The sequence below is a fragment of the Chiloscyllium plagiosum genome, unplaced genomic scaffold (assembly GCF_037043375.1).
Source record: "Chiloscyllium plagiosum isolate Xiang-an unplaced genomic scaffold, Cpla_swu_hap1 HiC_scaffold_4, whole genome shotgun sequence".
NCBI lineage: Eukaryota > Metazoa > Chordata > Chondrichthyes > Orectolobiformes > Hemiscylliidae > Chiloscyllium > Chiloscyllium plagiosum.
The window spans coordinates 113,624,232-113,651,815 of record NW_028270142.1 but is presented as its reverse complement, the minus strand read 5'-3'; the positions used below and the strand labels follow the sequence as shown (position 1 = coordinate 113,651,815).

Here is a 27,584-nt window from a genome sequence, read left to right as displayed (position 1 = left end):
TTGGATGCTGCCTGACCTGCTGCGCTTTTCCAGCAACACATTTTCAGCTCTGATCTCCAGCATCTGCAGTCCTCACTTTTGCCTAAAAAAACCACAAAGCAAGCAATAAAGAAAGGATAATAGATTATGAATGCAAACTAGCACAGAGTATAAAAATAGGTAGGAAAGGTTTTTTGTAAATACATTGTGGAAAAGGGTGGCTAAATTGGACGTCTTTCAGGATGAGAAAGGGGAATTAATATTAGATAATGCTGACACATGCCTTGAATAACTATTTTGTGTCAGTCTTCACAGCGGAAAGTGTGTCTAACATGCCAAAGAATAATGTTCAGGATACAATAGGAGGTGAGGACCTCAATTCAATTGTTATCATTAAAGGGAAAGTATTGAGCTAACTTGAGAGTCATTAAGGTAGATAAGTCCCCTGGTCCTGATGAAATTAATCCCAGGGTGCTGAAAGAAATGGCAGAAACTATAGTAGATGCGTTAGTGGTAATTTATTAAAATTCACTGGACTCCGGGCATGTCCCAGCAGACTGGAAGATAGCGAATGTCACATTGCTGTTTAAAAAAAGGTGTAGGCAAAAGGCAGGTAACTAAAAGCCAGTTAGTTTAATATCTGAAGTCAGGAAAATGCTGGAGCCTATCATTAAAGGAGAAATAGTGAGACATCTGGATGGAAAGGATTCCATCAGACAGATACAGCATGGATTCAGGAAGGGTAGGTTGTGTTTTACTGGAGTTCTTTGAGGATGTAACAAGTGTGGTGGATGGAGGGGAACAGTTAGATGTTGTATACTTGGATTTCCAGAAGGCGTTTGATAAGATGCTGCATAAAGGACTCATCCATAAGATAAGAATGCAAGGAGTTATGGATAATGTACTAGAATGGTTAGAGGAATGGTTAACCAATAGAAATCAGAGAGTTGGGATAAATTGGTGTTTCTCTGGTTGGGGATCAGTGTTGAGCAGGGTGCTGCAGGGGTCAGTGTTGAGGCTGTTAGTGTTAATGACATATACAGGGTGACCCCTGTATCCATGGAATTGTTTTCCGCGGTTTCAGTTACCTGCAGTTTACCGCAGACCAAACATATCATAGGCAACCTTCCGGAACCAGGGACTAGGAGGCTGTTGGGAAGGCACATTTCCCACTGAAATGAATGGGTTCACTCCTATCCGCGGTTTTGGGATTCCGCGATCGGTCATGGAATGTTACTCTTGTGGGTACGGAGTGACTATTGTATAAATGATTTGGAAGAGGAGACCAAGAGTAATGTAGCCAAATTTGCTGATGACACTAAATTGAGTGGAAAGGCAAACTGTGCAGAGGATGTGGAGGGTCTGTAGAGAAATTTAAATAGATTAAGTGAGTGGGCAAAAGTTAAGCAGATGGAGTACAATGTTCGTAAATGTGAGGTTTTTTGGAAGTTAAAATAGTAGGTCAGAGTATCATTTAAATGGTGAAAGATTGCAGCATGTTGTTCTGCAGAGGAACATCAGAGTGCTCATACATGAATTGCTAAAAGTTGATTTCCAGGTGCAATCAGGAAGGCAAACGGAATATTGGTTTTCATTGTTAGAGGGATTGAATTTAAATGCAGGGAGGTCCTGCTACAATTGTACAAGGTGTTGGTGAGGCTGCACATGGAGTATTGTGCGCATTTCTGGTCTCCTTACTTATGGAAGGATGTACTGGCTTTGGAGGCAGTGAAGAGGATGTTCACCAGGTTGATTCTGGAGATGTGGGGGTTACCCAATGAGGAGAGGTTGAGCCACCTGGGATTGTACTTACTAGAATTTAGAAGGATGAGAGGGGATCTTATAGAAACATATAAAATTACGAAAGAAATAAATAAGATAGAGGCAGGCAAGTTGTTTCCACTGGTGGGTGAGACTAGGACTAGGAGACATGGCCTCAAGATTGGGAGGAGTAAATTTAGAACAAGGATAGGAGGAACTGCTTTTTCCAGAGGGTAGTGAATCTATGGAATTCTCTGCCAAGGAAGCAAAAGAGGAAGCTTCATTAAATATATTCAAGACACAGTTGGATGGGTTTCTGCTTGGTAGAGGATTAAAGGTTATGGGGATTTTGCAGGTAGGAGGAACTGAGATGATGGATAGATCAGCCATTATCTTAATGATTGGTGGAGCAGGCTCGATGGGCCAAATGGCTACTCCTGCTTCAATTACTATGAAATTATGAAACTATGAAAACCTCAGTGCATTTGTAGAGAAGCTTCATGGCTCTTTCTAGAAGTCCTGGTCAGAAGAGGGAAAGAACCCAGATGAGGGTGAATCTTGTGACTTTTCCCAGGAAAAGGGCTGCAGCACATTAGATGTTGATGATAGTAAAACTGGGGTAGCCTGATCTCTTATGGGGACACAGCCAAATTCACCATTTCCATTGCAGTTGGCTGAGTCACTCATTGCCACAGAATTAATGGAGGGAGAGAGGCGGAAAAGGAAAGAGAAGGTACCTGTGCTCACATAGAAGAATGCCTCTACATGGATGTGGCACATCTTTGCTCTAATTCAGACATCTGGTGCATATGGTGCATTTGGTGCATATGACGTAGCAGATTGCACATGCGGCACAATAATGAGGCGCTCTTCTCCCTCCCAATCCTCACCCGAATAGCACCCAAAAAAGACAGCATTCCCTACAGGATAACTGTGTAGACGTTTTATGATCCAAAAGTGATTATGAAGTGAATTTCTCATGCATTCTGTGAAGGCTATGGGGCCTTGGAAGGTGTTATTACCGTGGCAACTGGGGTGAATCTTTCTGTCTGCAAGACTTTATTTGTGTCTCACAGCCATTAGGGGGATTGATTTGTAATATAATGTGCTCCAAAGTGCTCAGGGCCAGGAATTTTAATCAACGCAGTAGATCAATATTTGAGGTCTGCATAAAGCATTCTGTGACAAGAGATGACCTTCACCTGTACTGTGTGGATAACTGTTTAATGTTATTGCTTTTTGAAGAACCTCACCACTGATAAATGGAGCACTCTTCATTAAAGAAACAAACAGACACTTACTACACCCTTACCTGGGTTGGGGACAGCCATTTTCAGTTCCGTTGCATGTTTACAATTTGGATGAGAATGGAAGGCAATACAGATAGCTCTTCACAGACAGACTCACAGGCTCTCAGTCTCTCAGTGAGTGTCTCAGTCCAGGTGAGATCCCCTCACAGAACCTTCATGTTACTTTCTTCCTTGCCTTTCCTGTCAACCCCATTAGTTTTGATCTTCCCCCTATTCACACCATACCATTTGTTCCCATTTTACCCCTGAGCCCCAGACATACAGCCTTGTTATAGTATACACACCACCCCACTCCCAAGTTGGTGATGACTGTCAATTACCCCCTCCCACATTACTCCTTACCCTCTCGTGTTCTAATCTCTCCCCACTGATATGTTGAATTGACCTTCCAACCTGCTCCACAAATATTATCCTCTCTGCATCCCAGCATGATGCCTCCACTCCCCACATTTCCCCAGTATGCCCATCGAAGCAGTGATCCCTGAATTTAATGGACAGACCCCCAAGAATGATTGTGGCCCACCGGCAGCTGGCATGGACAAGACTGGTGAGTGGGCAGATCCCTGACTGATTTTTAGGTAGCTCTTTGGCTGAGTTCCCACTCCTCCCTGGACTGGCTGAACTGGACCTGCAGGTCTGACCATGGCCCACTCTCCAGACTGTTAAGGGATTGACTGCCTGACCATAGACCTCTCTCCACCCCACCCCCACCTCCACCAAATCCCCTCCCCACCTGACCATTGCCACTAACTGAGAGGATGATAGCAGCAGGATTGAATTGGAGGAAGATATGGGTGAGGCCCATATATAACCAATGAAATACCTATTACTTGGACAACCAATATAGAAATACTTAGAATTAATGATGATTTGGAGGAGCTGGTGTGAGACTGGGGTGGACGAAGTTAAAAATCACACAAAATCAGGTTATAGTCCAACAGGTTTATTTGGAAGCACAGCTTGCTTCCAAATAAACCTGTTGGACTATAACCTGGTGCTGTGTAATTTTTAACTTAGAATTAATGAGGCTGCTCACTGTATTTAAAGGCCTGTGCAGAGATATTAGGCTACACTGGCCTAACTCTACTTGATGTGGTTGTGGAAGAGGCCTCTCCCATGACACGACATTCCTTTTCAGCTCGGCCTAGTAAAGTTGACCCAGATTTGGGAGAAGATGAACTGCATGCTGGACCACTGACTTATAGAACCCAGCAGTTGTGATGGAGCTCCCATGTTGTTCTTGTGCCCACTGAATGTTTCCAAAAGACTTTATATTGACTAACAATGCAATCAATGATATCAATTCCTACCTGATATCCCAGCTGGAAATATACATTGTTAGGGTCAGTAATTCAGCCTCTATTACCAAGAAAGATTTATATAGGTCATACTGGGCAAATCCCCTTGACTGTATGTTCTAAGTTAAAAAAAATCACACAACAGCAGGTTATCGTTTAACAGGTTTAATTGGCATCAAAACGTGCAGTGCTGGAAAAGCACAGGAGGTCAGGCAGCATTAGAGGAGCAGGAGAGTCAACATTTCAGGCATAAGCCCATCATCATGAATACTGATGAAGGGCTTATGCCTGAAATGTCGACTCTCCTGTCAAATTGTGTAATGTACCTAAGCAATCTCCTAGCCTTCAGTGTCACCTCGGAACCTCACTTAGAGCAACTAGAAGTTATCTTCCAGAACATATGGTCAGCTGGCCTTGTGGTCAATTTCACAAACAGCAAGTTTGGAAAGGTTCAAGTGGCCTAATAAGGACACGCACTGGGTCAAGGATGACTGTTGCCCAGGGAGGCAAAGGTAGAAGCAATAGCATTGTTCCCCATTCACATAAAAAAGTGAGTAGTCATGAGATTCTTGGGGATGTGTGGGTTCTATTGTGAGATCTACCAGGCAGCACAGTGTTTAGCACCGCTGCCTCACAACGTCAGGGACCTTGGTTCAATTCCAGCCTTGGGTGACTGTCTGCATGGAGCTTGCATGTTCTCCTCGTGTCTGCCTGGGTTTCCGTTGGTGCACTTCAGTTTCCTACCACAGACCAAAGATGTGCAGGCTAGGTGGATTGGCCATGCTAAATTGCCAACCGTGTCCAGGGATGTTCAGGCTAGGTGGATTAACCATGGTAAGTGCACGGTTATAGAGATAGGTTAGGGCAATGGGTCTGGTTGGGACCCTCTTTGGAGGGTCAATGCAGACTTGATGGGCTGAATGGCTTCATTCTGCACTGCAAGGATTCTATGAAAGTTCATTTCAATCTTTCAGTGTAATTACCGACCTGCTATGGAAAAACATGAAGTCATATTGACTGAGAAATGTCAGACAGCTTTTGAAATGCCAAAGGCCACTTTATTCAGCAACCTTTGCTTGCAACTTCAAATTTTAACCAATCATTTAATGTAAACGTCAGGGTAGGAGGGGTGGTCCTCCTTCAGGAAGATGAATCAGGGATAGAGAGACCAATCAGTTATTTGTCCATAAAACTAAATAAGCATCAGAAATGGGCCTTCACAGTGGGGAAGAAAACTCCCAGGGTGTCGAACACTTTGGAATGTATGACCAAAATGGGTATAGACAGAGACCACAGATTATACTGACCACAAGGCATTAACTTCTGTGGAAACGCATCTAATTCATTTCAGGGGGGGGAGTATCATGATGATGGATTTGAAAAATAATGAGCAAACATGTTGATTTTTTGGGCAAGGTGTGTCTTTTTCTAAAAAGAAATGACTGCAAACCAAGTTTGGCTGATATTGTAACTTCTAAGTATGAAATGAAATGTCTATCAAAGGTTCATTGTGACCCCTTGGAATGTAGGTACCCCTCGTGCAGTGAAAGCCACAGCTTGAGCATAGCCATTAAACATCCCTGCACTGCACATACAAAGAAAAAATAATTTGTTGTCCTGAGTGCAGCAAACCAGTCACTGTCTACAGGAAACAGGACAAAAGAACAAAAAACCATGTAACTCAAAAATCAACCATTCACCTACCAATAGCCATTCTACTGGTATCTCTCAAGATAATGATCACAAAGTCCCATTGTCTATTGTTCACAGAACTCTGACTGATCCTTATATCTTTTTTTAACTTTTATCATTTTAAGAGTCATCTCTGATTTCTAACCAATGTGTATGTGTCTTACGCTGTCATTTGTTCTCCCATTCAGTAATGAATTAACTCATTCTTTTGTTAACTCAAGATACCTGTATAAATTGTCTCACAAAAACATAAATTAACTTGGCCTGGAAGAAAGAGATTCCAAAGGAAGGAATCCTTTCCAAATTAATTTTGCTGCAATCAACCGAGAGGTGGGGAGAATAGAAAAGGAGAACTATTCCATCACCATTCACTGAGGAATTTGACAATTTCAACAATTTACGATCTGGAACAGTAATAAATTGGGCAATGTTGCCTGGGGTCCAGTTGTTACAGAAGGTAATTTCAGGTGGTCAATTTCATCCTGTGCACAGGAGAGCAAGGAACAGCACAAACGCAGCCAACACAGCAATGGAGCATGGCAATAGCTGGTACCCAATGTGAGCCCGGACCGTAGCAGCAGCGGGCAGTGATGAGGCGACGGCAGTGAAATATGTCAGCAGCAGTGGTCAGTCACGAAGGGTGGTGTCAGCAGCGGTCAGGGCTGAAGCCTTGCAAGCGGAGATAGCGAAACCTGGTGTGCCCGATGGAGGTAGCTGGCGGGCACAGGCTGGTCTTAGTCCAGCACAGGGGAGAGTGAGCCCTCATGGGGAAAGGCCAGCTTGGAGTGTCTGCAGCCTGAAGAAAGGGCTGCAATGTTTGACTTTTTCATTTACTTCCTCATTGTTCTACTTTTGTAACTTAGATTTTATACTTAATATGGCACAGAGTGTGGCGACATTGTACACTTTTCATTGTATTCTTGTACCACGTACTTGAGTACACGTGGCAACAAAAACTAAATTTAATTCTAATTCTAAATCCACCAAATCCAAACATTTACTATTTAGGGACAGGACCATTGTTGTCTAAAGGCTTGATCTTACAACGAAAAATACATTTACCAGGCAAATGATGAGACACATTAAAAAATAATTCGCATTCCAACACTAATGACCAGCAGTGAATATACCAAAATAAGAAAGGTTCAGATAAAGCATACAGTTCATGTCACATAGTCTGAGACAGATTTCATGCGAAATAAATCAGATAAAACTAGCAAAGTATTAAAAATGTTTATTAAAGCAGGCTGTGGAATAAAAAAAGACAGTGAATAAAATATTTAGCAAACAGGAAAGACAGTTCATAGCAGAAAGAGACTTTCAAAGAGCTTTCAAAGTTGATACATTGTTGGGTGTAGAATTAAAATAGGAAATTTGAGGAGAAAAATTAAATAGTGATTCAAAATTGTACTCACATTGCAATCACAACACTACAACTCATCAATAAAAATCAGGAAATCCTGGAGATGTTTGACACAAAGGAGGTGATTTTAACTTTGAGTGACAATGTGAAACAGACAACGTTGAATTGTCCCCAATACAAGACTTTGTATTCCAATGTCAAAGAAATAAACAGAGCTGTAGAATGAGTGGCTAATTCCACAAAACACATTGTACACTATTGTCCAAAGTTAAAATGATCCCCTGTGAAGTCTAAAACCACATTGTCAAATGAGATATCGTCCTAAGAGCAGTAACATGTGGAAACGATGGTCAACATTGTGATTATAGGCTGTTAGTCAAAGCTCATTTCTGGAAGGCATCTACATCTCCAACATGAACCCTCCTTTCTCTTTTCAGAAACTGATTAATGGGATATGAACATTTAGATCTTCATTTCAAAATTCCATGTTGTTCTTTTTTTTTCTTGAAAGATTAAGTGAGTTTGGCACATTTTGTGTGTGTCCTCCATTAACTGTGGCTCTTACATCCACTGATTGACGCATAAGAATGGGTCTACACATGATATACGGACCCATCCACTGGGAAATTGACCAGGCCTGCTGGACATTTGCAGCACCTTTTTTGGTTCTTATTTTCCAACTCCATGGATGTTCTCTTCCCAGCTCTATACTTCTTGTTCACTATGTCGTAGGTTGTACTTTAATGGAACTCAGTGTGACTTGAATATTTAACATTTCTTTACTGAATTGGGATTGCCAATGGAAACAAACACCATCCCGCTTTCCTTAGCATTTGAGTACGAATCTTCTGCTAGTTTTGATGGGCTCTGCAGGTGCCTACTCATAAGGGGAGAAGTAACAACTTCATACCTGGGTGGCGCTTGAACTATCTCATATGTTGATGAGGTCCTCGACTCTGATTGCTTTGTGACTGTGGTTGAAGTTTTTGATGTGATAATTTTGTTCCCAAATCGATCAATCTCTTCATATTTTTCCATGATAGTCTTCGTACCAACAATTTCACCTCCATCAGGCCCTGTCTTGAACTCTACAACACTTTTGCTTCTCTGTGGGACTGGGGTCTGAATTCTGTCAAAGACATTGCCTTTAAATCCACTTAAAGGGATATTGCCAGAGGATGTGTTGAGTGCACTGTCATTGATATTGGCAATATTGTTTCCATTTATGTTCTTGGTTTGAATTAGCTCATTAGTGTCTTTTGGTACTGAATCCTTGCTGCCAACAGACTCATGCTTTGACTTCTCAGCTATACCACTTTGGTGTCCATTGCAACAAACTGGATTCTCAAGATCATTATAGGTTGTTCCTTTTGGGGATGGAGGTGCAATGTTCTGGGTGTGAGGAGCAGGAGAAATGCACATGCCCTCTGTTGGTGTAACTGATGCATTGTTTTGTAAGGAATCTGTCGGTTTTCTGGCTGCTGATTCAATGGAAATATAGGAAGGAGATGATGGAGTGCTCACACGGGCCGGAACAGCTGGAATACTTAACAATGGATTCACTTGTTTCTCTGAATTGTTTAACTCTTCTTTTCTAACTTGATCCTCTTTAAGTTCCTTGGCTTTTTCAGCATTTGATTTGCTAGAGACCAGACTGATCTTCTTAATATTTCCAGATGGGGGGCTTGACACAACCCCTAGTGACTCCCGAAAAAGGCCAGAGAGTCCTGCAATATCAGATTCTGATTTCAAATTGGAAACAGAATACAGAGCCTTTTTAATGGACTCTTCGATATGTAAGAGCTTTGCCAGTGTTTGCTCTTTCAGGTAAATGATTTCCATACTTGCCCTTTCAAGGTCTTCAAACACAAGCTCCATGGAGGACAGGCTTTCCAATTCATCTTTGGCTACTTTAGGCTGCTTCTGCATTTCATTCTTTTGATGATCAACTGGTTTCAATTGCTTAGTCACTTTATTCTTAGGCACCACCCATTCAGGCACGTTCTCAAACAAACTTTTCAGACCTTTCACATCTACTTTAAAAGCCTCCTCTTCAAACTCTTTCACCTGAGACAAAATCTTCTGCAGTTCTTCTCGTTTCCTCAGATTTTCAAATATCTCCATCACAGCCTTCACATTCCCTCGCATTATTTCCTCTTTGTGAACTGATAACCTTTTCCTGCGATCATCTTCAGTCTCTTTCCCTTGCTGCCGGTTCCCTCGCATTACGACTGGGTCTGGTTGTGGGGTGTGCTGCTGCTCTGTGTGAAATTGTTCTTGCTGGCGATTTGTAGCTGCTACCTGTTTACTGAAGCCATGCTGGCCTATGCATCTGTGGCACTGGCCACTCTGGGGTTGCTTTTGTTCAAAGGACACTTTGACTGATTGTTGTGGATGTAACTCTGGGCTTGGCTGAGGCTCCAGGTAACTCTTTTGTGCCTTACCAGGAGCTGAGGTTTCTGGTTGGACCATTTCAATTCCTTTTGGTAAAGCAGACGTATTCTCTGTCGATGTCACATCCTCTTTCCAGCTGTTAGCCTTGTTAATTTGAGGACAGCTTTGTTTGTCCTGGGTTCCAGAAGTGTAAAGGGCATCTTTAAATTCCTGAAACATTTCAGCACTCCTTGTGCTTTGCTGTGGATGTGAACTTTGGAATCCCTGAAGGACTTCTGCAGCAGTCAGTTCCTTTGGTACAATTTCTTGTTCCATTTTCAGTGAGCCACCGGCCTCAAAATGCCTTCCTGAGGTGTTTTCTCCACTCTGTTGACTCATTCCCTGTAATGCCATGTTTTCTACTGGGTCGGTTACCATGTCAGTTGGCTTGCTGTGTCCTTCCTTTGTTTTTTTGTATTTCTCTTCTGCCAACTGCAAGGGAGTTCTTGTTGCTTTGGTGTAAGATGCCATTGTGCTAGATGTTTGCTCCAATAGAGACTGCTCACAGTGCCTTTCTTGTTGAACAATTTGACAGTCTGACGGATGGACAGCTTCTGTAGGAATTGATACTCTGCCAGGTTTTCCTGGAGGCATAAACTTTGGTGAGTTGCATCCCGCTGAAAGCAATGGGTTGGGTTTTGGCATGGCTGATGCATAGTTCTTTGGCGGATTAGTTGGACTTGCGGAAGAATGGATTGATGTCAAATGTTCTGGCTTGGGAGGTGGAATGGGTTTGCCTCCCTGCATTGGCCGAGCGGGTACTATGTTTGGTTTTGGTGCAATCGATGGTTTAGATGAGACGTTCTTTCTTTCGTGAGTCTTGGGTGGAAGAGGTGGAGGATACTGAGAAGTCACTGGCTTTTTCACGGCAGCAGACTCAGGCTGGTTGCGGGGAAAGGGGCTGCCCTCCACAGGTGGTTGGCCACAAGCTTCACTTGATTGAGCAGGCCGCTCTGTCACTGCAACTGGAGGAGGAAACTCAGTGTCAGATTGTGATAGCGAAACCCGATTACAATCAGTTCTAACACCACTCTTCGTTTTGTCCCTTGAATGTGACTGGCCTGCATTTCTATATATCATGGCAGTTTTAAAATCACCTTTGGAAACATTCATATTAGCTTTTCCCAGAGAATGGAGAGCTGCCTCCAAGTTACCTCGAACCACTTCCTCTCTCTCGACAGACTTCTGCTCTGCCACTGAATGCTTTAAGGACTGTATGGTTGACTTTACGTCTCCCTTGGCAATTATCTCCTGATCTGCCACTGCCCAATCTTCCGCCACTAAGTTGGTGGGCGAGTACTGACCAAGAATCTGCATATGTTCTGAAGTAGCTCCTATTTCGGCTCTGCCATTGTTAACTAATTTTGTTAAATGTTCACCTTTCTGACCTTCCTTAGAATAAGCCGAATTTGACAGAATATGTCCTTGTCCCTTATACGCACTGACCTGTTGAGTATTTTGCTGACCCTTCAGCTGATGGGGTTGAGTGACAGTCACTTGGGTGCTTGTCCGATGCCTCGGCATCATGCTGCCTTGCGGCTGTGTAGATGTTTGTACGTTTTTCTTCACCTTTTCTGCTGAGGTCTTGTACTGAGTAACTTGACGACATTGTTGAATTGCTGCTGAGCTGTGTGTGCTACTCTTGAACTGTTCTCGTGTGCTGGATTTGTGTTGGGTAGTCTGTGCTTCAGCTGTAACCTCTCTAAGGTTTTCCATTGCGATTTGAAGGTCCCTACCTGTGGCATTTTCTGTCCTCGCCTCTGACACTGCAAGGGAGGCACTACCCAGTGAGTAAACAGAAGGTTCGGAATGATGTCCCATTCTCATCCCATTCTTATCACTTGTAGATTCTTGTAGTGCGTCCAGAGTGTCTTTTGTGTTATGAGAGACAGTGTCTTCCCTATCCAGCTGTCTTGTTTGATACTTTGCATTCTTCACTGACTGTGGTGGAGTCTTATAATCACCAGTAACAAGCGCTTCTTTCTCCAACCCAATGGACTGATTTGCAGCCTGCCCCAGGGACTGATGAACAGAATTGCTATTATTACCTAAAACATCTTCTTTCTGAGCATTATCGTGGAAAGTTTGTGGTTCAGTTAAGAAGTACTTCTTGGTTCCTTTGACATCTCCTGGTACAATGTCATCGACCGTCCTTTCAATTTGTCCTCCACTCTGTTTCAAATTCCTTATAGCACCCTCTACATCACCACGTACAATCTCCTCTTTCTGGGCTGAAACTGTAGAATCATCAGTTTCCTCTTGATCTCTCTTGAGATAATCTAACGTCCCTGATTCAATGCATGTTGTATACAGTTGGACATTCCCTTTCTCGGTCTCCTCACGTCTTACTGTCGTCGAGGTCGTTTGCTGCTTGGTAGAAGCAAGAAGACTATCAATAGTGGATTTTACATCTCCTTTGATCACCTCTTTTTCAACTTCTTCACTCTGTTGTTGATTAATCAGCAAATAAACAGTTATCTGAGCAATTTCGCTTTCAGTTTCCTGAATCAAAATCCCTTTTTTGACTTTACTGTCTTGATTGAGAAGGTTATAAATTTCATTAGCGATGTCTCCATCTTTCTTAACCCCACCTTCAGAGTGAGAGAATAGCTGAACTTTATGTGAAGACATTCTCCCACTTCCATCTTCCTTCAGCACAATCCCTTCAGGATGGAGGGATTCCTTCTTCTGAAGCAACTGCCACAGAATTCTCTGTAAAATACCACCAATAACTTCTTCCTTTAGAATATGTGGACCATTCTCATTCATTAGTTGATATTTGGCCATTTTTAGAATGCCTGCCTCACTTGATTCAATGAGAAGTCCCCTTGATGTAATAGCATTACAGCTGTATAGAGTCTGTAAGCTTGTCTGGACACTGTGCTCTGCCTTAACAGCGCTTTCAGTGCTGCATTGAGCATGAATGAATGTGTCCAGTGGAGTTGTTTCAAACAACCATGTTGTAGTCTTCACATCAGCATCTGTTACTTTTTCTTTAGTTTCATTTTTCATTGAAGTGTCTGAATCTTTTATGCTGTCCAATGGTTGGGACTCAAACAACCACGTGCACCTTTTCACATCTCCCTTCTGTACATCTTCTCTGTGGACAGTGTTTGCACATGTGCTTTCTTCAGCTGCTCCTTTCAAGGAATCAATGGGGAGATTTTCAAAGAGCCAAGTTGATGTCCTGACATCTCCACTCTGCACATCACTGACACTGACCATCCTTACATACTTGCGGGTTACCTGCTGCCCTTCAAAGAGTTGCTTACTTGCTTGCACGTTTCCCCCTTGGACTTCGTCCACCACTTTAATTCCTGGTTGTGCTTCATCTTTGATTGAATCCAAAGGTTGGGTCTCAAATTTCCATCGAGCCGCCGTCACATCTCCCCGCTGCACATCCTCCTGCGTGACAGCTCTGAGCACAAACACCTCATCCAGTGGCTTGATTGAATCCAATGGTTTGGTTTCAAAGAGCCACCTAGTACCCCTTACATCTCCCCTCATGATTTCCTCCTTTGTTGCTGTTGTTACTTCATGATATTGGCCTTCCTTGTCTCGGATTGCATAAAGGGGCTGAGATTCAAAGAGCATGGTGCATGATTTCACATCTCCCTTGGCAACTGACTCTTCCTTCCTTGAACTGAAATCCATTATATCAGTTTTATCTTTTATCTGATCCAACGAACAGGTCTCAAAAACAAATCGTTTGCCACCAACATCACCTCCCTTTACATCAGTGATTGTATTTTTGGGTGTGTCTTCTTCTGTCATTTCTTTAATGGAGTCAATTGGGCAGTTTTCAAACAGCCAGGTGAACTTGTGTACACAACCTGACCCCGACTGTGGGGCATCCACTGGCTTGGATTTGGTGCTGTTTACATTTTCAACCACGTCACCTATTTCATTAAGTGAGGTGCTTTGAAAGATTTCTTTCACTCTTGATACATTCCCTGACTGAATGTCCACCTCACTTGTGTATCTCATATTCTGTGCCCCATCCAACCCGCCAGGGATGTTGCCAATTTGTTCAGTTTCAAAAAGATGTTTTGTGGTCTTCACATCTACCCCTTTAACATCTTTGCGTTTTGCATTGAAGACTTTAAGCTGCTGTTCTCCTTTTTCATTGATACTATCCAATGCTTGTGTTTCAAAAAGCCATGTGTATGATTTGACATCGCCTTTTAGTTGGGCTTCATCCTCTTGCTTGGTCTCTAATTTTTCATACAAAGCATCCATTGGCTGTGTTTCAAACAGCCATCTACATGTGTTTACATCACCTTTTATCACATCTTTGTGGTCGGGGCTTTGAATCTCTGTTTTATTTATGCTGGCATGTATGACATCAAGAGGCTGTGTCTCAAAAAGCCATCGGGTTGTCTCCATATTGCCAGCACAGATCTCCTCTTTGGTGATGCCTTTAACTAATTCCACGCTTTGTGTTTCTTCATCAAACTGATCCAAACGACGGGTTTCAAACATCCATCTATAATGTTTGACATCACCACTAACAACTTGTTCTCGACTTACTGTCTTGACTTGATGGCAGTGACCAGCACTGTCCATGATAGCATAAAGAGGGGTGGTCTCAAAAAGAGCTCTGTTCTCGTTTACGTGTCCAGCCAACACTTCAGTTTGCTTCTCAGCAGAGATTTCATCTGATTTTTTGAAACTATGAAGAGGTAGAGTTTCAAAGAGAGATTTGTAAGTTTTGACATCTCCTTTCTGTACTTCCAATGTCTTGTTGATATTGGAGGTTTCACTTTGCTCTTTCTTAATACTGTCCAGACAGCAGCTTTCAAACATATGAGCTCTTTCTTTCACATTTCCCTTCTCTTCTTCTGTCACGACTCTCTTCAAGTGGCCAACTTCAAAACTGTCCCTCAAGCTTTCCATAGGCTGTGTTTCAAACAACCAAAGACTGCTGCTCACATCACCTCCAATTATTTGTTCTTTGGTGAGCTCTTCAGGTGGGATTTCCTTTAATGTATCAAGAGGTTGAGTTTCAAAGAGCCAACACTTCTTATTGACATCCCCATCTTCTATCACTTTAATACTGGCCTTGCAATTTGACTCCTCGGTCTGCTCATTGATGGCATCCAATGCCTGTGTTTCAAAGAGCCATCTTTTCCTGCCAACACCACCTTGTTGAGTCTCTTCCAGGGAAATGCCTCGAATGATCTTTACTCTTGAAAGATCTTGGTTAATGCTGCCCAGGGGTTGAGTTTCAAACAACCAACGAGCACTTTGGACATTACCGCTCTGTTGGATTTCCTCCCTGCAGATAGACTTAATTTGGTGGATGTTCCCAACAGGATCTCGAATGGCACATAATGGTTCAGTCTCAAATAACTTCACTGTCTTGTTTACATCACCTTTCAGTTCCTGAATTTCTGAGCGCAGTTGCAATATGCTGCTTTCTTCCACGGAATTGCTACGTCCCAAATCCCCTAATGCATGGGTCTCAAATAATAATTTTGCCCCTTTTACATCTCCTTTCCATATAGATTCTTTTAGAACTGCTTCTTGGAGATCATTCTCATTGGAGTAGATTTTATTCAAGGAATCCATAGGCTGAGTTTCAAACAACCACAATGCTGTGCGGACATCACCCTTTGTTTGCTCTTTTCCATCATTGGAGTTTCCAGAAAATTCTGAATACTGGGCGCTGATATCATTAATTGTCTGGTTTTCAAACTTCCAAGATGTGCTTTTCACATCTCCGCTGAGAATGGTCTCTTCGTCTTTCAGCTTCTTAGGCCCTTGGTGATCCCCAATGGTGTCCAAAGGCCAGTTGTCAAATATCCAGCGCATAGACTGGACCTCAGTCTGAAGCACGGTGTTGTCAATGCCATGTGTACCAGTTGCTAAGGCAGCTGCTGCCTGTTCGGCATTCAACACCTCAGCCCAGTCCTCATTGACCACCTTCTGTAGGTTTTTCCTCAGCTCTGGGTGCATGTGCTTATAAAGCCTCTTCAGTTCATTAATTTGGCGTTGCTGGTGAAATTTGAAGAAGGCTTGCTGTGGAGGGGGTGGTATGTTTTGTTGGTGATCTTCCACTGTGACGCTTGGCTTGATAGCAGCATCAGGTATGTCAGGTGGTGGAGGTGGTGGTAGAAGATCATTCTGCAGATTCTGAGTAACACTTGATTGTTGGATCGCATTCATGTTCTGGGCCATCTTTAGTAAAATAAGGTTAATTATGAGGATTGATGGACACCACTTTTATCTTGTGTCATGCCATGCAGTTTAATGTTAATCAAAATTCAAATCAAATGGTTAATTGTGAGTAATTCTGCCAAGGATTGGCAGAAGAAAAGTACTTTTGTACCACTACCCAGTACCGTTGGCATAGACCATGCTGGCTGGGTTGTTGAGAGGTGATTATCTATACACAGCAAACAGTCCTCAGTCTTGTTGAAATTCATGAGGACCACTTCACATCACAGAAAGCAGCACAATTACATTATTCCATCTCTTATCGTCTTAAAATGCTGGAAATGGCACTTTTGTGAGTATTTCTTGAAATTTATTTTGTTGACCTAAACTTCAAAAGAGCAGAGACACCTCAGAAATGTTCAGAAAAAAGAGCGACAGAAATAAGATTGTGGAATTGAACGTGATATCATTCAAAATAGCATTTGAATGTGATATCTTTAAAATGGCATTTATACTTGACAGTTTGGGAACTCAAAGCGGGTGTAATGCAGCCTCCTGGAGGAAGGGTATCAGATCTTTGGTATAGTCTATAGGCTTTTGAGTTTTCTGCACTGATGAGTGTTCCTGACACTTTATCTAGAAGGAACCTAAAACATCGAAAGGAGTAAATAATGCCTCTGCAAGCAAGTTAATAAGATTGTGTACGTAGGATATTGTTGATGAGGTGAGATTATATGTTCAACATGATTTAAGCATATAATTGAAGTTGAGGGGGATAATGCGAGACAGAGATCAAATCGAATAATATGAAATCTGGCATTGATGGAAATGGGCAGCATAGTAGCTTAGTGGTTAGCACTGCTGCACCACAGTGTCAGGGACCTGGGTTTGCTTCCACCCTCTCGTGACTGTCTGTGTAGAATTTGTACATTCTTCCTGTGTCTGTGTGGGTTTCCTCCCACGGTCCAAATATGTGCAGGCCTGGTGAATTAGCCATGAGAAATGCAGGGTTATAGGCATAAGGTGGGTCTGGGTGGAATATCCTGGGGGAAAGGAAGATGGGGTGAACTTGATGGGTTGAATGATCTGCTTCTACACTGTAGGTATTTTATGAAGTTAATTGCCCAGGGCTGAGTATTGGACATGTAATTGCAAGTAAATATTATAGAATTTGTTCAATTAGTTTTGAGGGATCTGGAGCTCGAAGTGCAAAACTACTCATAAGAGTTATTTGATTGTATAGAATCCTTAATAAATTGCATGTTGCCTATGTGAGTGAGTGTATTGTCTATATTCAGTGAGTGGCAATTCCCACTCCATGCTATACCAGAATACCTGAGTATTAATGGCACAGCAAAAATTAATGTCTTAAAGGGGAACCATCATCATTTTGGAACTGAGATAGATCCAAAGGGCTCAGCACAGTATCTTGTCATACTCTAGCCATTTGCAAATGATTTGGTAATGTTTTGTACTGTTTGATGTTTTCATAAATAGCACTGGTAAATATTATTATAAATCCAGTGTAATTGCCTTTTGATGATAACCTTCTCCCTTTAAAACATTTTTGTTAATCCAATCACGGCAAATTTCACACACAGACACACATAGTGATGGTACTTATAGGTCTAAATACACCAGATCTTATACAATGTTATACAATGTTAAAATGTCACATCCACTTGAACAGTAAGGAAATACACCATGCGCTTTGCCTTTCCTGGATTGTATCTGGGGCAAGAATTTTAAATTGAACATAGCAAGGCTGTGGATATGAGTTTAAGATATAGCAAATTTGACTTGATGAATTAAAGCAATCATACAAAGTAATATCTTTAAATCTTTCTCTAATGCATTGATTTTTTTCTTCACAACTGCTATCTGTGAAATTGGCCCTAATTATATCTGTCAATGTCCAAAGGTCAACAATAGATGCAACACATCTTGGAGAGGTTTGGGGTGTGTAGACAATGAATATAAACTGAGTACTAATATGGCAAATGTCAAACTCACTTCACTTAATGTCTCTTAAAATGATAGTGAGGAGATATAAAAATGTGGAGGAAAGAGTCTGGGAGATCAGCTACAGGGAGCTCTTGAAATCCAGTTGCTGGCTGTCTATGGGACTGCATTAGCAAATATTGGCGGTTGGCTGTGGAGTGTGGAGAAGGTGGAAATGAAAGGGGCAATAAAATTTGAAGTATTGTAAGGCATGAAAAATACTACATAAAACAATCATTTCTAATGCCATTAAATATGCCCCTTTTTCCTACCTTGAGCTGATGAAGATTATTCACTGATTGAGGAACACTCTTGAGAAGTAATAGCCTAAAAATAAATGGAATCATTTTATACATCTAGCCCATGCAGGCACCAACCCCTGCTGAAAACTCAATGAAGGTGAAGGTATAAATAGTAGTTTGCTCAAACCTAATTGCTAGGGTAGATATTAGCATTTCTTCTTTGCTACATCCTCAGAGTACCTCCACACTCCTGCCAATCCTAAAACAAAAAGCCTCAGTTGATAATAATGTGGAGCTGAGTCATATAGGTTAGAATACCCATATTTCTAGGTTTTAGCCTTGCTCTGTATTGCCAGATTATCTCAGACTGGGTAACACCAGGTCCATCTGGAATAGCATGGGAAGGGAAATCAAGCTCACTGTCTGGTGAGCCCCAGTGCAAGGTGATTTTGTGGAAGAATCCTCCATATAGGAGCTGGTCAGACAAAAAATGCAATTTGAACCATTGGATCTTGTCCGTCCAAATATAAAACCTATTATCCTCCAATTAAAGCTATGCTTTAAGATGCACACAAATCAAGCAGATGTGATTCCAGGTTAACCTCTCTTCCAAACCTGACTACTTTGCCTGTATTATATTAGTATCAGCCAAGTCGATGCCCTTAAACTCATGCAAAAGTTCTCTGACCCAATAACTCCGCTGTTAAGTGTTATAAAAAAATGCTCAAAAAAGTTCTGACATATTCTATGATTTAATAGCCACTTTCAAAAGCACAGGAGGGTAATTAATGGCCATGGAACAATGTCCCACAAGGACTTGACAACACCAGAAATCCGCAAACTGTGAATTTCGTAGCCTGTACTGGCTTTACGTTCTCCTATTCAAAAGTTAGTCTTAGATTACTCTAACCTGCATCACTACACATTATAGGTAGTTTCTAATCAACCTGCGCAGAGATGTTTTTACACACCTCAGGAGCAGGTGAGACTTGGACCTAGACTTTCTGGCATGGAAACACTATGCTGCAAGAGCCCCTATTAGTTATTGCATGAACGTTATGAAGATGAATTGCAAGGTACAAAGTGGACAACATTGAGTACAATTCCCAGTTGGAAAAATAAATTTTGAAATTGAATTTTGTAGGGACTTGGCCCAGCATTCCAATTAGGTAAAAGATTTTAACCCTACTGCGAATCCTCTTGTAAGGATGCCTGCCTTGAAGAAGTTTTCCTCCTCTCTCTACAAGAATCTCAGGGAGTCCCTCTCCCACTGCAACTCCCAGGTCATTTCCTCAACAGTTTCCTCATTTCCCCTTCCCCCACCTCCCTCCAGTTCCAAACTTCCAGCTCAGCACTGTCCCCATGACCTGTCCTACCTGCCTATCTTCTTTTCCACTTATCCACTCCACCCTCCCCCCCCACCAACCTATCACCTTCATCCCCACCCCCACTCACCTATTGTACTCTATGCTACATTCTCCCCACCCTCACCCTCCTCTCATTTATCTCTCCACCCTTCAGGCTCTCTGCCTATATTCCTGATGAAGGGCTTTTGCCCGAAACATCGATTTTACTGCTCCTTGGATGCTGCCTGAACTGCTGTGCTTTTCCAGCACCTCTCTAATCTAGACCCCAGGATTCCAATTAACTGGGAGTGTACTAATGTCTGCTCGAAGGTAAACTGGGCTGAGGCTAACTCCTTGCACAAGATGTGAATGCAGACTAGCCAGTGTTTGCCACCAAAAGGTTCAGCTTTTCTAAATTCATGCAGAGCCAGGAGGAGAAGGAATATTCCTCACAATTCCTGACTGCCACTACCTGCTGCGATCAAGTCCCTCCTGTTCTCTTGCTCCTTCTTTGGCACTTAGCTAAGGTTTGGTTTCGCCATTGCGTCTGCATAGGGATCATTGAATTTCTACAGAAAGAAGCTACCCAACTAGTCATATTTCCTTGAGTTTTTCCCTTGGTCCTGAACATTCATTTTAAATCTGTTTCCACCACCCTTTGCTGAAGTGCATTCTAGATCATAACAAGTCAGGGAATGAAACAAATTGTCTTCATTTCCCTTTTTATCTGAAAAACTTTAAAACCTTCATAATTTGTATCTGAAAAACTTTAAAACCTTCCTCATCAGACAATTTCCTATACCAGGGATCATCCTAGTGAACCTTCTCTGAATCTTTTTTTAATGTGTAAAATTATGGACCGTGGTCAGAGGTTCAAAAAGGTTTCAGAGCTCTGCCCACAAGTAACCAATCCCTGTGCCACTGGAAACAGTTTCTCTTTAATGTACTCTTACAGAATCCTTCATGATTTCGAACACCTCAATCAAATCTCTCATCAAGGAGAATAAACAAATTCAGCATTCGCTCACATAACTGAAGCCCTTAGTGATATTTTAGCAAATCGTCTCTATACGCTTTGTAAGATGTTGTTTTGTAAAGGTTTAGCATGGCATCCCTACTTTTCTAACCTTTCCTGTGTTACAAAACCCAGAATAACATTTTTATTTTAAACAGCCTCCACTATCTATCCTGGAATCTCCAAAATTATTAGAAATTCACCCACACCATCCTTTAAAAATGAAACATTTACCTGATAACAGTTCTCATTTTTCCTTCTACAGAAGTGTATCACTTCATCCTTCTGTGTTAAACTGCACCTTCCACATGTCTACTTATTTTAACGATCTGACTACATCACCTTGAAATTTTGAAAAGTTTCCCTTATATCTCCAAGTCCAGATTATGACTTTACTTTGCAAAGAATAGTGATTCCAATACTTAGCCTCTGGGTACACCATTCTCTCTGGTCTGGGAAACAACTATCTCTACTATACTCTGCTTTCTGTCTCTTTCCCGATTTCATATCCATATTCTCACTTTGCCTTTAATATCATATAATTCGATTAGCAGGTTCATTATGAAACACCTTTTGAAAGTTCATATATCCTACATTAACTGTACCACTTCAGATCTCTAACATGGACAAGCTGCTTGTGGCAGTGTGACATATGACAACAGGTCATCAAACTTAATGAGATGAGTTCCAAAAACCAATTTCAGACACACCTCAGGTCTCTCAATTAGCAAGTGCACACTGTGTTAACTTTAGATACAAATGAGCAGCGCGGTTGGTCAGTGGTTAGCACTGCTGCCTCATAATGCCAGGGACCTGGATGTGATTCCAGCCTTGGTGACTGTCTGTGAAGAGTTTGCATGTTCTCCCTGTGTTCACATGGGTTTCTGCTGGATGCTCTAGTTTCCTCCCACAGTCCAAATATGTGCAGGTTAGGTGGATTCACCATGCTAAATACAGGGTAATGGGGATAGGATAGGGGGCTGAGTCTGGGTGGGTTGCTCTTTGGGGGGTTGGTGCAAACTCAATGGGCCAAATGGCCTTTTTCCGCACTACAGGAATTCTACCAAAGAAACAAGGTGAGCTTCCAGCCCTTTTGTTACCATACCCTGCAATAACATTTTCCTTTCAACAGGTGTCATGCGAGCATCGCGAAAGGATGCAGTCGCCTATTTTGGTGAAGAAATTGCATTTATGAAGCATAGCAGCAGCTGATCATTGCTGTAGGGTGCAGTCTGCTTGACGGCCTGATTCTACACAGAGCTGCCAAAGAGCTGCCACTAAACAAGGGAAACATTGAACAGGTTCATGTAGAAAGATGGATAAAGCACTTTAGATCCAGAAAAAACAGGCAGAACAGGTTAAAAATAGCTTGGCGCAAATGTAATGAATGCACATTCATCAGTCACTGATGTTTAACAAATTCCATTGAATCAGAACATCATAAAGCTAACATTTTCTCCTTGAAGGAAGTTTTCAAGTTAACCAGTAGCTTGATTGGCAAACAGGACCCAGCTTGTAAAAATCAAAGTGAAGGTCGTTTTGTGCCCCATTAAAATATGTGTTGTCCATGACTATCTGTGATAATGTAACCAATATTAGCCCATACTTGATGTAATAAATAAATACTTGCACTTATTTAAGGTGCTTCACTATCATGCACCTTATACATTACACTTAAGCATTTTGAAGTGCATTTAAAGCTGTACTGTAATTCAATTTGCCAATAGCAGAAATTTTAAATGACTTTATGTAGTTGGGAACACAAAATTACATTGAGATTTTGCTAAATTATGTAGACAAAATTGGGGAAGATGGATTTTAATATAGCTATGCAGAAGATATTCTATTTTGGACCAAAGAAAGGATAGGTAAGACAATAACAACTATAATAAATAGGAATAGGAGTAGACCATTCGACCCCTCGAGCCTGTCCCACTATTCAATAGGATCGTGGTTGATCCGACATTCCTCACGCCCACTTTTTTGCCCTTTCCCCATAACCCTTGATTCTGTTACTAATCAAGAATCTATCTATCTATCTCAGCGTTGATTATTATACACAAGGACTCTGCCCCACAGCTCTCTCACTGTGGCGAAAAGTTCCAAAGTCTCTTAAATCTCTGAGAGAAAAAAATTCTCTTCATCTCAGTCTTAAATTGGCACCTGTTTATTCTGAGACTATACCCTCTCATCCTGGACACTCTCATGAGGGAAATATTCTCTCAGCATTTCTCTTGTTAATCCTCTTAACAATTCTATATATTTCAATATAATCATCCTTTATTCTCCTAAACTCCAATGAGCAGAGTCCCAGCCTGCTTAGCCCTTCCTCATCAGACAATTTCCTATACCAGGGATCATCCTAGTGAACCTTCTCTGAATCTTTTTTTAATGGTGTAAAATTATGGACCGTGGTCAGAGGTTCAAAAAGGTTTCAGAGCTCTGGCTGCACAATGACTAAAATGCAAATAAAAATTGAAAATGGCTAATGATATGTAACTCTGTCTCGAAGACTAAATTATAATAGGGAAGAAGTTTTGCTGCAGTTATATGTACCTATGGTATTTAGAACATTGAGCACACCATTGTTGGACATTGCTGAAACAAAGACACATTTTGCCAAAGCTTTTCAACTTGTTCTCCTCAGGACAATCCCACAAGAATACCAATTCAAAGGGAAAATTAAAATTTATATTACAGGGAACAGACTGTTGATTAATGGCCAGTGGAATCGAGTTAGTTATGGCATTACCATGGACAATGCAACAATTAAGAACATGTGGGCGGCACGGTAGCACAGTGGTTAGCACTGCTGCTTCACAACGCCAGAGACCCGGGTTCAATTCCCGCCTCAGGCGAGTCTCTGTGTAGAGTTTGCACATTCTCCCCATGTCTGCGTGGGTTTCCTCCGGGTGCTCCGGTTTCCTCCCACAATACAAAAATGTGCAGGTTAGGTGAATTGGCCATGCTAAATTGCCCGTAGTGTTAGGTGAAGGGGTAAATGTAGGAGAATGAGTCTGGGTGTGTTACGCTTCGGCGGGTCGGTGTGGACTTGTTTCCACAATGTAAGTAATCTAATCTAATCTAATAGGACATAGGAACATTGGAACATATTTCCAAACTTGTTCTATCCTTTGTGGTAATGATGACTGACAGTTAACTGCCAGGCTTAGAACATAGAACAGTACAGTACAGCAGAGGAACAGGCCCTCTGGCCCAACATGTCTGCTCCAACCAAAATGCCACTAATCCTATCTGCCTGCATATATTCCATACCCCTCTAATTTCTGCTTTCCATGTGTCTGTCTAAATATCTCTTAAGTGTTGTGATCATATCTGCCTATACCACCTCCTTTGACAGTGCGTTCCAGGCACCTAACACTCTCTGTGTAAAAAAAAACCTGCCTCACATTTTGTTTAAATTTTAAACCAAATAGGTAATCTCTGATGTGTCAGGACATTACCCTTGAGGAATGAATCTTTGAATGACTATTATCTATTTTGCTGATTTGAAGCAAAGCACACGTTGTCTTGTGAGCAATTTTGGGCCGCATGCCTCAGGAAGGATGTATTGGCCCTGGAGCTGGTCCAGAGGAGGTTTATGAGGATGATCCCAGGAATGAAAGACTGAACATATAAGGAACATTTGAGGACTCTGGGACTAAACTTGATCGAGTTCAAAAGGATGAGGGGAGATCTGATTAAAACTTAGAGAATATGGAACGGCCTGGACAGAGTGGATGTTGGGAAAATGTTTCCATTGGCAGGAGAGGTGAGGACCCAAGGGCATACACTTAGAGTTAATGGAAGACCCTTTAGAACAGAGATAAGGAGTAATTCCTTCAGCCAGAGAGTGGTGAATCTGTGGAATTCATTGCCACAGAAGACTGTGGAGGCCAGGTCATTGAGTATATTTAAGACAGAGATAGATAGGTTCTTATTGCCAAGGGGATCAAAGGTTATGGGGAGAAAGTGGGAAAATGAGGTTGTAAAACCTATCAGCCATGATCAAATGGCGGAGGAGATTCAATGGGCCGAATGGCCTAATGTCTGCTCCTATGTTCTATGGTCTTCTGGTCATTTGGTCTTTTTGACTGTAAAGAGCCTGCATATTAATATATGTAACAACAAATGTGTAGCATTGTGTCTCATGTGGTATAACTGTTGGTCTTTGAATTTATTTTTATGTGAATTTTTGTGGTGAATGCAGGCAAAAATATTTAACAAAATCTATACTTTATCAATAATACCCAAGTTCTGTATGACCAAATTACTATCTTAGGATCTACCGACCTGGGAAGGAATGCAAAACTAAATTAACCAAATATTGCCAGGATTTCAGGAGTTAAGTATACGGAGTAATTCCACAGACTAGCCATGTGTTTCTTGGTATGTAGAAGGTTAATGCATCATTTGATAGAGATATTTTTTAAGATTTTGAAGAAATTGATAGGGTAGAGAGCAACCTATTTTGAATCTTATAATCAGAGCCAGACCATACTGCAGTTCAAAATGATTTTTCACGCAAAGGTGTATGAATGTCTCTCCCACAAAAGCAGTAGATCCTGTCAGTTAGACATTTTCAATCTGAGGTAGATTATTGCTAGCTAAGGGTAAGAAGGAATCTACAGCCAAAGTGGTGGATGATGTTAGGATGGTTAGTTTTGATCTCACTGAATAGCAGAACAAGCTCAAGGGGCTGAATGGCCTAATCCTGTTCTTAGTTGGTGCCCCAACATACTGGGGATTGAGGCCAAGATGGAAGACTGGAAGAGTAAGAGGTGAGCTGGAGCCATTCAGATTTCATGTCGGGAATTCTCACTGTCTAGTTTCTTGACATGAAGAATAGCCAACTGCTTATAAATGAGGCCTACATTGGTAATAATGAGATGCTAATGTATTCAAATAAGCCACTTATTAGTGTGATTCTTGTCAATTTAACTTTATGGGGTGCGAATCTGAACATTCTGTCTTTATGTCGAGAATCTCATTCTTCTGATCTTGCCACATTCTCCCAATTGATTTTCCGGTGAATAGCAAGGGTCTTTTCCCTAGGGTAGTGGAGTTCCAAACTAAGGGCATATATTTAAGATGAAAGGAGAAAAATTTAAAAGGATTTGAGAGGTAACATTTTACACAGAGAGTGGTTTGTATGTGGAATGAACCACCAGAGGAGGTAGTGGATGTGGGTACAGTTACAATATTTAACAGATATTTAGATAAGTACATGAAAAGGAAAGGTTTGGAGGGATATGGGTCAAATGCAGGCAAGTGGGACTAAGTTTAGTTCGGGAACATGGTCAGCGTGGACTAGTTGGACTAAAGTGTCTGTTTTTGTGCTGTATGACTCTATGGTGCAATTCAACCCATTCAGTCACAGTTCATCTTTTCATACCAGAATTTTTAACTGAATTCAAATTCTCAAATTATGTGATGGGATTTGAAATTATGGAGTACTGGTCTAAAGCTTCTTAATAAATAGGGAACTAATATAACTATTATACTGATGCAAAAGCAAAATGATGTTGGAAATCTGGAATGAAAAAAGGTTATGCACAGCAGAGCAGACAACACCTTTTCCAATGGGGACAACCTAAAATATTTAAATTTTCCAATTTGGTTTATGATTCGCAATAATAGAACTGACGCAGGTTGGCTATGGAATTGTGTTTCCCTTGTGGTTGGAGGGTTCCTAGCCGGAAGATGAGGCGTTCTTCCTCCAACCATCGTTTTGTTGTGGTCTGACGATGGTTGGCTATTGGCAAGTAAGTCAAAGAATTAGCCAAACGTTTTTCTGTGAAGGTACCCCTTTAAGAACACTTGTGCCTTTGTAAGCAATGCAGCAGTGTCAGAGTCTGGCCGGGTTGTCCTTTTGACCTTTATGGTTTTGACAGAGAATGAATGGAATGCTGAGTACTCACAGGCTGCACTTGTAGAGTCTGCTGCAGATATTTCAAGCACTGGGATGGTTGGCCTCCTGTCTTTCTACTGGCTGTCTGCTGGTCAGTATTGGCTGCCCTCAGATCCAAAACCTCCTGTCTTCTGCAAGATGAGAAATTCTAGTCAAATTACAGGACATTTTTCACAAGATTATATCATAAAAGGTGTTCGGCAGATCGTTTGTATTTTGAAAATATGTTTTCAAGTTCCACTGCACAATCTTGATCCATCCAGTTCACATTCCTGAAGAGAGGTGTGAGCCATATGCTGAGGTAAAGTCGAGTTCTTCAGGACATGGAGGTTCATCTAAGGCATAACTTCCTCTCAGTTACATTCCAACCTCTTCAGAAAACCAACAACTACTCCCATTTGCATTTTTGCATCTGTGCACTTAACTTAAGTGATTTGCTCACAAGGAACACTAAACCTTTCGCTGCTCCACTTATCACTGTTTCTCAACAGCGAGAAGATGTTTCAATTTGTTTTTCTCAGATTTGAAATAGTCAACTTCATAATTTTCCAATTGGGGCAGCATCTGCTGCGACTTTGCCCGCCCACTCGGCCTAACTATATTTCTACTGATCCCAAACGTACAACTTAAATATTTGCCCCCTCATTCAAACTTGCTTCATAAAACTAAAAAATGAGTGTGAACAATGTTAAAGATAGCTCGGGGAAGGTGTAAATTTTGTGGCTTTTGAAAGAGAGCTGCGGATGAGGGCGAAGCAGGGGGAGAATAAAAGACGGCTAAAAGCATTAATAAAAAAAAACAAAAGAACTGCAGATGCTGGCAAACAGAAATGTCTGGAAAAGGCCCAGCAGGTCCAGCAGCATGTGTGGAGAGAAATCAGAGTTAATGTTTCTAGTCGAGTTACCATTCTTTAGAAATGAATGTAGCTAGGAAAAGGACTTTTGTTATGCAGAAGATAGGGTAGGGGGGCGAGAGAGTAAGAAGTAAACAATTGGTGGAAACAGAGACCAAAGAGAGAGAAGAACACTTGGACAGACAAAGGAGTTGATAACAATCAGCCTTGGAAAATGAATG

General features: G+C 41.6%; 1 protein-coding gene across 2 annotated transcripts in view; it reads right to left on the bottom strand.

Annotated features, from left to right (window-relative positions):
- Window positions 1-7,259: 7,259 nt before the first annotated feature.
- LOC122548929 (xin actin-binding repeat-containing protein 1-like) overlaps window positions 7,260-27,584 on the bottom strand; it is a 32,183-nt gene continuing 11,858 nt past the window's right edge. The window contains exons 2-4 of one of the 2 annotated variants that reach the window (XM_043687915.2): window positions 26,521-26,641; window positions 18,269-18,323; window positions 7,260-16,016 (exon numbers count right to left, since the gene is read on the bottom strand). In XM_043687915.2, the coding sequence (XP_043543850.2) occupies window positions 8,172-16,016 (7,845 nt within the window). In that variant the 5' untranslated portion in view covers window positions 18,269-18,323; window positions 26,521-26,641 and the 3' untranslated portion in view covers window positions 7,260-8,171. The remainder of the gene's footprint in view (window positions 16,017-18,268; window positions 18,324-26,520; window positions 26,642-27,584) is intronic. The other variant, XM_087986610.1, reaches the window with a different exon arrangement.